Below are 12,735 nucleotides of genomic sequence, written 5' to 3' on the forward strand. Positions count from 1 at the left end.
TGAGGAAACCTAGGCAAACAGATTTAAGTGACTTGCCCAGGTACATATAACTAGTCAGTATTTTAACTCAGGAAAAACAAGTTTTTAAGTTTAACATATTCAAAATTTAACTTATTGTATTTGTTGTCTTTTCCCCAAAACCTGTCCCTCTTTCTAATTTCCTTATTTCTTCTGAGGGAACCATTATTTTTCTAATCATCTAGGTTTGTGACTTTTGTCATCCTTACCTTTTCACTTGCCTTCATCCTAGAATATCCAATCAGTCATCAAGTCTCATCAAATCTCACTACAAACATATCTAACATCAATTTGCTTCATTCCACTCAACTTGATCACCACTTTCCTTGAGGTCCAGTATTGTAACAAGCTTAATTGTTCTCACAATTTCTGGTTGCTCTCCTCTTTGATTCATCCTCCAATCAGTTATAGCTGCTAAATTGGTATACTTAAACGGCAGCTTTGACTATGTCATTACCCTGATGAGGAAGCTTTATTACTCCTTACTGTATCTTGAATTAAATAGAAATTTCCCTTTTTGCTATTTAAAATTCTTCATAATCTATCTTTAATCTTATCTTTCAATACTGATTTGAAATCATTCCCCTTCTACATTCTAGGCAAGCTGGCCTATGTCTAGTTTCCATACACAGAATACTTAATCTCAGTTTCTTCACATAAGCTATGTCTTGTCCCTGAAATAACTATCTTCCTCAGCTCTACTTAAAAATTAGAACTTCAAAGCCAATTCTTTTTTCTGATCACTCCAGATGTTATTATCCACTCTCCCACAAAATTATGTTGAATTTCATTAAGCAATCATTATTTTCTGTCATGTCTGACTCTTTGTGACCCCATTTTTTGGGGCAAAGAAGCTGAAGTAGTTTGCCATTTCCTTGTCCAAGTAAGTAAATGGAAGCCAACAGGGTTAAGTGGGTTGCCTGGGATCAAATAACGAATAAGTGTCTGAGACCAGATTTGAACTCAGGAAGATGAATCTTCCTGACTCTAGGCCTGGAACTCTAACATTTAGCTGTCCCAGTTTTAAATTTTATTCCATATATATTTGGGGTTTATTCAATTGTGCACATTTAACATCCCATCTAAACACCAACCCTAATCCCAAGAGAATATAAATCCCTTGAGGAAAATGAGAACAAAACAAGACCCACCTGTTCAAAATACATCCCTAAGTTTGTGAGAGCCCAGGACAACATCTTTGACATGTCACCAGAACACAACTTATCTCTTATCAACAAGTTCAACTTGTTACTCAGAATCTATTAATTTTTAATATGTAACTAATACAACATCAAAACTGCCTAAAACTATACAAAACTATGAACAAACACTAAGAATGACTAGCTTCCTGCTGCATCCCTCAGAAACCAATGTGCCTTTTTTTAACTCAGTACTTCTTGTTAACATGAAATATTATGTTTGATTTGATGACATTTTTTAATGAATTCAACCAATTACCTTTTTTAAATAAGGCACTGTTTTCCAAAAGTCCTGCTTTTGCTGCATTTAAGGCAAGTGTTATAAAGATCCTCCCATCTTCACATCCACATATTAGTTTGTCAAAATTTGGAATATACATAGATGAAGTGATAGCTGGGCTTCTAGCTCCATCTTCAAGATCACAGAAACCATCAATAATACTAGGTGATATACTGTGATACTTGTCAAAATTCTCTTGAAGGGTGTGAGTAGCAGTTATTGGTATCTCTAGAAAGAGAAGACAGGGAAAGATTAAAAAAAAATGGGCATGGTTATTCATCATAATCTCCAAAAGAACTGAGTCAATGTATCATTGGAGCAGCCAAAAATTCCTAGCTACTCAAAAGTGGTACACAAACTAGTTAACTATAACTTTTTTTATACTCCAATGTCTTCAGTGATCACATGCTGGGCACCATAAGCCTGAAGGGCTCCATCGAGATAGATTGATGTCAGGAGATCCAGCCTAGAATCAAGTAACCAAAGATGCCTAAGATAGGAGAAGGAACATCATGTGGTGCTTTTAGCTTGACATAATCAAAGAGGAAAAGAGTCATAGAGTAAAAAATCCCTAGGTTTACATGCCGGTGGCAATTTCTTTATCAAATGAGATTAGATTAGATGAAGGCAGGCTTTTTCTCACTCTAAAATCTCCTGGGCTGATATTAGGTTGCTATATGGAAAGTTTTAGTCTGAAAAATGATGAAATATTTGAATATTTCAAAATGGAGTGAGATTTAGTAGCTATCACAGACACTGTGTAGTATGTATCACTAGATCATATTCAGTGACTTTCTGGTCTCTCCTCAGCTTACATACTGAATACTGAATATACTACAGCAACTACTAGAGATTTAAAAAAGACCTGAAATAACCCCAGAAAACTTTAAGGTCTTTATACTCATATATCATAAATTCAGAGTTGGAAGAGGGACCCAAGCTATCATCTGGTCTAACATCCCTATTTAAGGAAACTAAGGCCCAGAAATGAAGTGATTTGCTAAATGCAAATAACTAATATGTAGTAGAACCTGTATTTGAATCAGACTCCTCTGATGCCAAAACTGGAACTTTTTTTCCTATGTCATAGCTGCCTTTTTAAATGCTTTAAAATACATTAAGACTATAAGATCAACTAAGGTTATAGATATGGAGATAAAGGGACCTTAAAGCTCAAGAAGTCCAAGCACTTTTCCCCAGGAACAGATGGATTTACATGTGAATTCTACCAAACATTTAAAGAACAATTAACTCCAATGCCATATAAACTATTTGAAAAAATAGGGATTGAAGGAGTCCTACCATATTCCTTTTATGACACAGACATGGTACTGATAACTAAACCAGGTAGACTGAAAACAGAGAAAGAAAATTATAGACCAATCTCCCTAATGAATATTGATGCTAAAAATCTTAAATAAAATATTAGCAAAAAGACTACAGAAAATCATCCCCAGGATAATACACTATGACCAAGTGGGATTTATACCAGGAATGCAGAGCTATTTCAATATTAGGAAAACTATTAACATAATTGACTATATCAATAACCAAATTAACAAAAACCATATGATCATCTCAATAGATGCAGAAAAAGCATTTGATAAAAATCCAACATCCATTCCTACTAAAAACACTTGAGAGTATAGGAATAAATGGACTATTCCTTAAAATAATAAGCAGCATATATTTAAAACCATCAGTAAACATAATATGTAATGGCGATAAACTGTAACCTTTCCCAGTAAGATCAGGAATGAAACAAGGTTGCCCACTATCACTATTGCTATTCAATATTGTACTAGAAATGCTAGCCTCAGCAATAAGAGCCAAGAAAGAAATTAAAGGAATTAGAGTAGGTAATGAGGAAATCAAACTATCACTCTTTGCAGATGATATGATGGTATGCTTAGAGAACCCCAAAGACTCTGCTAAAAAGCTATTAGAAATAATTCAGAACTTTAGCAAAGTTGCAGGATACAAAATAAATCCACAGCATTTTTATACATTGCCAACACAATCCAAGAGCAAGAGATACAAAGAGAAATTCCATTCAAAATAACTGTCGATAGTATAAAATATTTAGGAACCCATCTACCAAAGGAAAGTCAGGAATTATATGAGCAAAATTACAAAACCCTTGCCACAAAAATAAAGTCAGATTTAAATAATTGGAAAGACATTAAGTGCTCTTGGATAGACCGAGTGAATATAATCAAGATGCCTAAACTAATCTATTTATTTAGTGCCATACCCATCAGACTCCCAAGAAACTATTTTAATGACCTAGAAAAAATAACAACAAAATTCATAAGGAAGAACAAAAGGTCGAGAATTTCAAGGGAATTTAAAAAAAAAAAATCAAATGAAGGTGGCCTAGCTGTACCTGATCTAGAACTATATTATAAAGCAGCAGTCACCAAAACCATTTGGTATTGGCTAAGAAATAGACTAGTTGATCAGTGGAGTAGGTTAGGTTCACAGGACAAGATAGTGAATAAAAATAGCAATCTAGTGTTTGACAAACCCAAAGACACCAACATTTGGGATAAGAATTCATTATTTGACAAAAACTGCTGGGAAAACTGGAAATTGGTATGGCAGAAACTAGGTATGGACACACTTAACACCATATATTAAGATAAGATCAAAATGGGTCCATGATTTAGACATAAAGAATGAGATCATAAATAAATTAGAGAAACATAGTATAAGTTTACCTCTCAGACTTGTGGAGGAGGAAGGAATTTATGACCAAAGGAGAACTAGAGATCATTATTGATCACAAAATAGAAGATTTTGATTACATAAAATTAAAAAGCTTTTGTACAAACAAAACTAATGCAAACAAAATTAGAAGGGAAGTAACAAATTGGGAAAACATTTTTACAGTTAAAGGTTCTGATAAAGGCCTCATCTCCAAAATATACAGAGAATTGACTCTAATTTATAAGAAATCAAGCCATTCTCCAATTGATAAATGGTCAAAGGATATGAACAGACAATTTTCAGATGATGAAATTGAAACTATTTTCACTCATATGAAAGAGTGTTCCAAATCACTATTGATCAGAGAAATGCAAATTAAGACAACTCTGAGATACCACTACACACCTGTCATATTGGCTAAGATGACAGGAAAAAATAATGATAAATGTTGGAGGGGATGTGGGAAAACCGGGACACTGATGCATTGTTGGTGGACTTGTGAAAGAATCCAACCATTCTGGAGAGCAATCTGGAATTATGCCCAAAAAGTTATCAAACTGTGCATACCCTTTGATCCAGCAGTGCTACTACTGGGCTTATATCCCAAGGAAATACTAAAGAAGGGAATGTTTGTGGCAGCCCTTTTTGTAGTGGCTAGAAACTGGAAAATGAATGGATATCCATCAATTGGAGAATAGTTGGGTAAATTATGGTATATGAATATTATGGAATATTACTGTTCTGTAAGAAATGACCAGCAGGATGAATACAGAGAGGCTTGGCGAGACTTACGTCAACTGATGCCAAGTGAAATGAGCAGAACTAGGAGATCATTATACACTTCAACAATGATACTGTATGAGGATGTATTCTGAAGGAAGTGATATCTTCAATATAGAGAAGATCTACTCCAATTCCAATTGATCAATGATGGACAGAATCAGCTACACCCAGAGAAGGAACACTGGGAAATGAGTGTAAACTGTGAGCATTTTTTGTTTTTCTTCCTAGGTTATTTTTACTTTCCGAATCCAATTCTTCCTTTGCAACAACAACAACAACAAAATTCGGTTCTGCACACATGTATTGTATCTAGGATATGCTATAACATATTTAATATGTATGGGAATGCCTGCCATCTAGGGCAGAGGGTGGAGGAAAGGAGGGAAAAATTCGGAACAGAAGGGAGTACAAGGGATAATATTGTAAAAAATTACCTATGCATAAGTACTGTCAAAAATGTTATAATTATAAAATTAATTTTAAAATTAATTAAAGAAAAAAAAGATGTCCAAGCACTTTAATTTATAATTAAGGAAGCTGAGATTCAGAGACATAAAATGGCTTGCCTAAGGTCATACAGATGAGATAGGATTGAACACTGGTCTGATTCCAAATTCAGTGCTGTACCTACTGCTCTGTTATACCATGCCCAGCCAAGCTTGGATAAGCTAAATCACTCTCTCCCTCTACATTATATTATTCCCTGATCTTCTCTTCTCACTTGCAGAATCAAGCAGAAAGATCCAAAAATTTTCCCCAGTTGTAGAAACAGACACAGCACATATTTGGCAAATGAAATAACCTTTCTTACCTTTAGGGGAACCATCAAACTTTGACACTGGAACATCAGGAATATGCCACAAAGTGATTCTCCCAGACATTTCTCCTGAGAAGAGGACTTTATAGAAAGGTTCCTTTCGTTCATTGAGATAGCCCATAACAAATGGATAGCTCTGTATCATAAAAAAAATTCAAAATTTTACACACAGGGGAAAGGCAAAGACTGGCAACTGGTGACAGTCATGGTTGTGATGAACGAGGAAGGTTAATACACACATTAACTTTCTTGCATAAGTCTCTTACTCTCTTGAAATGTCTAACCTTTACTGTAATAGAAACAAGGATGTGACCAGCTTCAAAGAAAATACCATGTAAAAAAGTTTAGGCAATAGCTACTTTTCAATATTCTCAAAAGGAGAGGAAATATCCTAAACACAAAAGATCAAATATTCTAAACACAGCGTCTGTCTAGTGAAGGTTCAGAGGCTTAGGTTGAGTGACCCTACAAATCAAATATTCTATGACCTTCCATGAAAGATGACTTTTTCCAATGCTGAGTTGAAAAAAACTGAAAAGATAAACTAAATCAGTTAATTTCATAACCCAACATAATCTTTCCTTGATGATTCAGAGAACACTACAGGATCTTGTAATGATCTCAACTGTTATCATTTTGAACAAATATGCTAGCTGAGACCTGGTTATCAGATTCCCTGGTTCATTCACTATTCTGACTTGTGTTTACATTAATTACATACATCCAACACTTCTATTACAGACTAATTAATAAGCTAGATTGGACTCATCAGATTCACTTCATATAATGTGAAGCCAGAAAAAGACAGTGCTTTAGTAGATTCAATTAAAACCAAAGGCTCCCAAACCCTAGATCCTTTATTCTTTCCACTCAAACAAATTAATAATCTTTCAACCAAGTAAAAATAATAAGCATATTTAAATTTATGAAACTTTAAATTGATTATAAAAATGGATTCTTTTTTTAAGAGCAAAAATCAGAAAACGAGTCAACATGATTCTTTCAAACTCAGATTTATATTTGTCATATAAATATATATATATATATGCACACACATACACACACATATATAAATTGCCTAGATAATAAATATAATTGTCTTAAGAAAGAGAATGTAGTTTTGAAAAAAATGTAGATAGGATGGGAATCTAAAGACAGACAAAATTCTGTAATCTATGTATCTATCACTGAATTAATCATTAACCATTTATTGAGTATCTACTAAGTGCCAAACATATGCTAAATATTGAAACTATGAGAACTATCATCTGGGATCTTTTAGCAAGTTACCAAATTGACGAGAGATCTAGTTCATTTGAAAACATAAAGCATGATGTCATGAAAATTGTTTAGGACAAAAAATAATTTTGATATGGTTTCATTTTGTGATTGCAATAATCTTGTAAGTTTTGGGTTCTACTTATTCTAAAGTTGAATCAGATTATCTGGCCTAGAATGGAAAAAAATTGTATTGATGTAGTTTCTCCAAATTTAGTTAGCTCTCTACCAATTGATTGCTGATTTTCAGGCTTGTTTTATTGCTCTCTCTTGTTCTTCTTTTTTTTTTTTTTAAATCTATGATTTTCAAGAACTGATATTGTTTTAGGGGAAAATGGAAAAGTTATAATTCTTAAAGAGAATACCTCACTGAGTGTTAGAAATATTTTGGACAGTGATATGGGTAAGTCAAGCATTTCAAGGATCCAGCAGGTCCACAATCAAACACAAAGAACTGGAATAAAAAGAAGATATGCTTGAAACAAAAAACAAAAATGATAAGTGAAAAATCATTAATCCGGAATAGCCCAATTAATCCTTAGAAAATAAGCAAAGACCTTCAGAGGGGCCTGGCAGCTGAAGGGGTTATTACTGATAACACTACAGTAAAATACAAACTTTTTAAAGTTGAAAGCATGAAAGGATAATATTTTAAACATTGTTAAATATTGCTCTATAAAGGGGGGAAAGAGTAAGACAACACAAAGACCTTGTTTTAATGTCTCAGACTAAAAATTTTGGCAAAAAAAACCTGTTAAATCTCTAAGATCTAAGCTTTTTCATGAGACTATAAAACATGGGTCCCCAAAAATGTTTTGGGGCCTTTTTTTTACTTTCCAAGTCTGGAAATTTTATCCCTATTGAAGGAAAGATGAATTATGATAAATATAATAATATATTGAGAAGTAAAATCATTTCAAAATTATAGTAATTCCCAAATAGAGATAAATATTGTAATACAATTTTATACTATTCAACACATGCTAAAAGGTTAATTTTTTTAGAAGGAAACAAAAATGCTTTAACAGACTAGGAATTTTCCTAATGCATGTTCTTTGTCAGAGGGGAAGAAGGTAAAATGATACACAATGATATCTTTTTTTAATGTGTTAACTGATTTGATGATTTTTTTTCCTTTCCCTCATCACCACCCCCACTCTTATTCTAATTTTTTTTTTTTACAAGAAATAGTACTCCTGAAGAGATAAATACAGATGGAATTGTAGGTGATATAAAAAACAAAAAAATATCAATGAAAACACTTTTTTCTCAAAAGAAAAAAAAAATCAGTTGTGAGCTACATAAACTCAAGATTAGACTTGGAAATGTGATGAAAGTGGAGCTTCATTATGAATAATAAAAAATTATCAAAATTATTAACTCATTGTAAAGTCATATAAAGTAAGTGACTATAGCAAAAGGCCATTTACATGTTAAAAGTTTGTTTTGTTTTGTTTTTTTTAAAAGAAAAAAATTGGAACAGCTAGGTGGTGCAGTAGATAGAGCACCAGCCCTGAAGTCAGGAGGACCTGAGTTCAAATCTGATCTCAGACACTTAACACTTCTTAGCTGTGTGACTGGGCAAGTCACTTAACCCTAATTGGCTCAGAAAAAGAAAGAAGGCAAATAGAAAAAAAAATTGTAAGATTAATTCTGTCAACAAATTTAATTATTTTATTTTGTATGCAACTGCAATTTTTTAATAAAAGATTTTTTTCATTGTTTTCTTTTCACTCTTTGAAGATTTAACACATTTTTCAATCATTGCAGTGCTGTTAATACTTTTCTTCCAAATACTAGGACAGGAGCCATGTATACTCAATTGATATTATACAGAAGAGAGTTTGATCACCAAATCGCAGATATGGAGCTATTAAAAACCTTAGAAATTATTCAGTCTAATATTCTCATTTTACTGCATTTCTACTGCAAGATCTATTTCTACCTTTGCATGCCAAACTCAAGGTTAATTTTACTATACTATACGGTCTTTCTTTTCTGAATCTGATTTTTTTCTCTTGAGAAAAAATTTTTAGAAAAATGAAAATGAGACAGCAGGGAATGTGTCAGGAGAAAATAGGGTCATGATTTAATTTTCATCTTGGTATTTGTGACCTCCACAAAGTCCTACTCCAATGCCTCACAGTATGAAGATGACTTTACTTAAGTTACTAAAAGATAGATTAGCAAAGAATGAGAAAAACTTTGATTATAAACTGGTAACAAACTGTCTGTTCCAGAAGGCCCTCAATTCTATGTAACCTTCTTCTGCTTTTCAAATGACAGTAGCAGAACGCCCTCCTAAAGGGACATAACTTTAAGTCACCATTTTTATTATAAGCATTAATTGTAGATACTCCAAATATGAGATCCTTGTCCAATGATCACAGAGGAACTTAGTTATGTCAAACTTGACATTCTTAATATAAACATAAACAAACATTTTCAACATAAACAAAACAAAAAGATAAAGCCTGAAATAAAAAGGATAACTCACAGTTGCTGTTTTTGTATTTGAAAAATGATCAACAGAAAAATAATTGCATCAAAACTTCACTTTCAGAGGATTTCTACCATGCTTTAAAGTACTTGTGGACACCAAACTGGTGTGTGAAAGGCAGGAGCGGGGGAGGGATACCTATTGACTTTTTATAGAATTTTTTTGTTTTTTTTTAAAGATGAGACTATCAAATAATGAACATAATAAAATTCTGAACTCTCAGTGCATTTTAACTGCACAACACTGAAGTCATTCTTTTTACACTGAACATTTTAGTTACAAAAAGGTAGGAAGATGTTAAAAGCAGCAATTAAATAATGCCTTAGGCGAATTATAGAATGAAAATCCTGTGAGGGTTTTTTTTTTTTTCAGACAGAATAAGAAAGAGCATTCTGTTGATCCCTATCAAATAATTTAAAAATCATCATTAGTGCCATATCTTAATTGAAATATTCCTTCACTTTCTAATTTTTAGCTGTCATTACCTATTTATAAAGTATTTATAAAACTTCACAAATAAGTTTGAAAGGAAGCAATTGTCTGACTTCTTAACATCTGTAATTGACTTGCTAAGCATGCCATCAAACAATAAATAGCAATTTGCACTATTGGTTATCATATCAATCATTGAAAAACATTTGATTTTTCTTGCAGTAAGTACTCTGATGTTTAACTGGTGACCAAGTTCGCTATCTTTAAGAAAGCTTGAAAATTATTATAAAAATTATACTTAGTACATATAAGACTAAAGACTACAAATTTGGTACCCAGGTTTACTGGAGAACTATGCCCTTGAAATTAGAAATGTCACTCTGCTTAAGATAATTCCATAGAAAGAAGTATACAGATGTAAAATGTAACTAAAATAAAATTTTAAGTTGGGAAACATGTCTAGCATGGGGAGGTATTGTGATAATATTTTTGATAACTGGTGAATGGTGGGGGAAAAAAAAGAGAATTACAGTAAAGAGTCAAGTCTTTATCCAACATCATAAAAAGGGGGGAGGTGTCCTGACTTGACCAGGTTAGACGAGTATCTGGTCCACTTGGCAAATCTATAGAGTAGAAATTATTGTGCCTGCTTATCATGGTTTGATACTTACCAGTGAATCTTTCAATTTCAATTTGGTTGTTTAAGTAGACTTCCCTATTGGGAAGAAAATGTGCTAAATAGCAATACAAACATCTGGTCTGTTCATCAATTCTATTTGTCACTGTCATCTAATAAATTGGCATTCATGCTTACTAGGAGTTTTTTTATATTTAGTAGCATGCATCAGTTGCTCTGAGAATCTGATCACTTCTAGGTGAACTGATAAAATTAAGGTCCCTAATCTTAAAAACTGAGGGCCAAATTGGGGACTTACTGGGATATAATTCAATACCATCAACCCAAGAAATGTCAGACTCTCTGATAACATTTTTTTATCTACATCAGTGAAATATTTTGTATTACTGATTTTTAGAATATAAGTTCCTTTTTGACAAGGAACTGTCATTTATTTTTGTACATGCTTCAAGAAATCAGATAATAAGTACATCCTTTGGTATAATTATTTTAGAGCAGCTAGATAGGTCAGTGGCTAGAGCACCAGGCCTGGAGTTAGGAAAAAATAAGTACAAATCCAGCCTCAAATTCTTCACTGTTGTGTTACTAAGGACAATCATTTAATACTTAAACTCTGAGTTGGTTGTATAACTGAATGTAGGGGTCTCAAAAAATTCAGCAACATTAAAAGTCATCAAATATTCTGCCAAAATTTTATTCTTTATATAAAAATAAACAAGCAGATCCATCTCATTAGTATGCAATTTGTTTTTTTCTTTAATGAATGGTAAAATCATATTTATACTAAATAAATTGTTTTAAAATAAATTTCTCTAGGATTTTAAGTGTTTGGTTTATATACATTTTTAATACCTACCCAGGATCATGAAAAATTTCTCAGGCAAAATGGGGTCACAAGTGGAAAGGTTTAAGTCCTGATTTAACACAGTTACCTCAATTTCCTGATCTATTAAACAGAAGTAATAATAGCACCTACTTCCCAGGATTGTGGTAAGGATCAGATAGTAATTGTAAAGCACAATGCATGGTTCATAGAATATACTATATAAATGTAAGTTATTATTGTTAATACAGTGCTAATACAGTTAATACAGTTTTTCAAATTCAACTTCTGATGTCAGTTGTATGATTACAGAAGAACCTCAGTTCTGTCATATATAAAATGGGTATAATCATATCTGTCTATTGACTATTGCAAAAGGTTGTCATAATATGTAGAAAATGCTTTGAAAAATTTTAAATGTTACATAAAGATAAGTAATTATTGTTATCATTTTTGTGTCTATTACTACTAATAATAATAATCATGGTAAAACTACCAAGTTTACTGCTAGTAATTAGGAGAATCAAATAAACTTAAAATATGTCTAATGAAAATTAATTTTATGACAAATCTGTAGAAAACCTAAACCATTTAAAATTAGTAGTACCAGAAAAAGGTTTATTTTATTTGAATCAAAGTTTACATAATATTTAATTTTGAAACAGACAAAAATCAACTACTTATCTAAAACTAAATAAAAGAACTTTAAAAAATTAATTTTTGTTTTTTCTTTTCTAGCCATTACCTTATTTTCTTTTACAGAAGTAGAGCAAAGAATATGAGGATACATGGTTTCTTTAAGTACTCTTCCATCAGCAGGGTATAAACTTTTTGAAAGTCCACTGGGTTAAAAAAAAAAAAAAAAAAAGAAAGAAAAGAAAAAAGTTTTTTTTTTCAAATGAGGTCTGTTTATTTGTAGTATATTTGTATCATTCCCCTCAATTTTTTTTTTAAAGTCCAGGATTTACCATTCAAGTTTCTAAACTCTGTTAGAAACTGTTAGGTTAATAATTACAAGTGACTTCTTTTTGAAAGCCCGGCACCAGCTGTACAAGTTCTACATGGCTAATCTCATTCCTCCATCCCCTGCTGTTTCATACAAAGGCTGAAGTCTACCAAGCTTAGGATAAATCTTCGAGTGCCAAAGTGGTTTTGTTCTGGTTTTTGATCATGGGTAACATGCAGGGACTTCCCTATAATAAACCTCCCAAAGTTCATTTTCTACCTGAACATTATGTGTGCTGTCCCCATCTGAGCCC

General features: G+C 32.4%; 1 protein-coding gene across 3 annotated transcripts in view; it reads right to left on the reverse strand.

The window, feature by feature from the left end:
* WDR72 (WD repeat domain 72) overlaps positions 1 to 12,735 on the reverse strand; it is a 275,177-nt gene that overhangs the window by 211,092 nt on the left and 51,350 nt on the right. For all 3 annotated transcript variants that reach the window (XM_074294549.1, XM_074294547.1, XM_074294548.1), the window contains 3 exons: positions 12,222 to 12,318; positions 5,801 to 5,942; positions 1,477 to 1,725 (listed from right to left, as the gene is read on the reverse strand). In XM_074294549.1, coding sequence (XP_074150650.1) covers positions 1,477 to 1,725; positions 5,801 to 5,942; positions 12,222 to 12,318 — 488 coding nt within the window. The remainder of the gene's footprint in view (positions 1 to 1,476; positions 1,726 to 5,800; positions 5,943 to 12,221; positions 12,319 to 12,735) is intronic.

The sequence above is a fragment of the Sminthopsis crassicaudata genome, chromosome 2, assembly GCF_048593235.1.
Source record: "Sminthopsis crassicaudata isolate SCR6 chromosome 2, ASM4859323v1, whole genome shotgun sequence".
In the NCBI taxonomy this organism is placed as follows: Eukaryota; Metazoa; Chordata; class Mammalia; order Dasyuromorphia; family Dasyuridae; genus Sminthopsis; species Sminthopsis crassicaudata.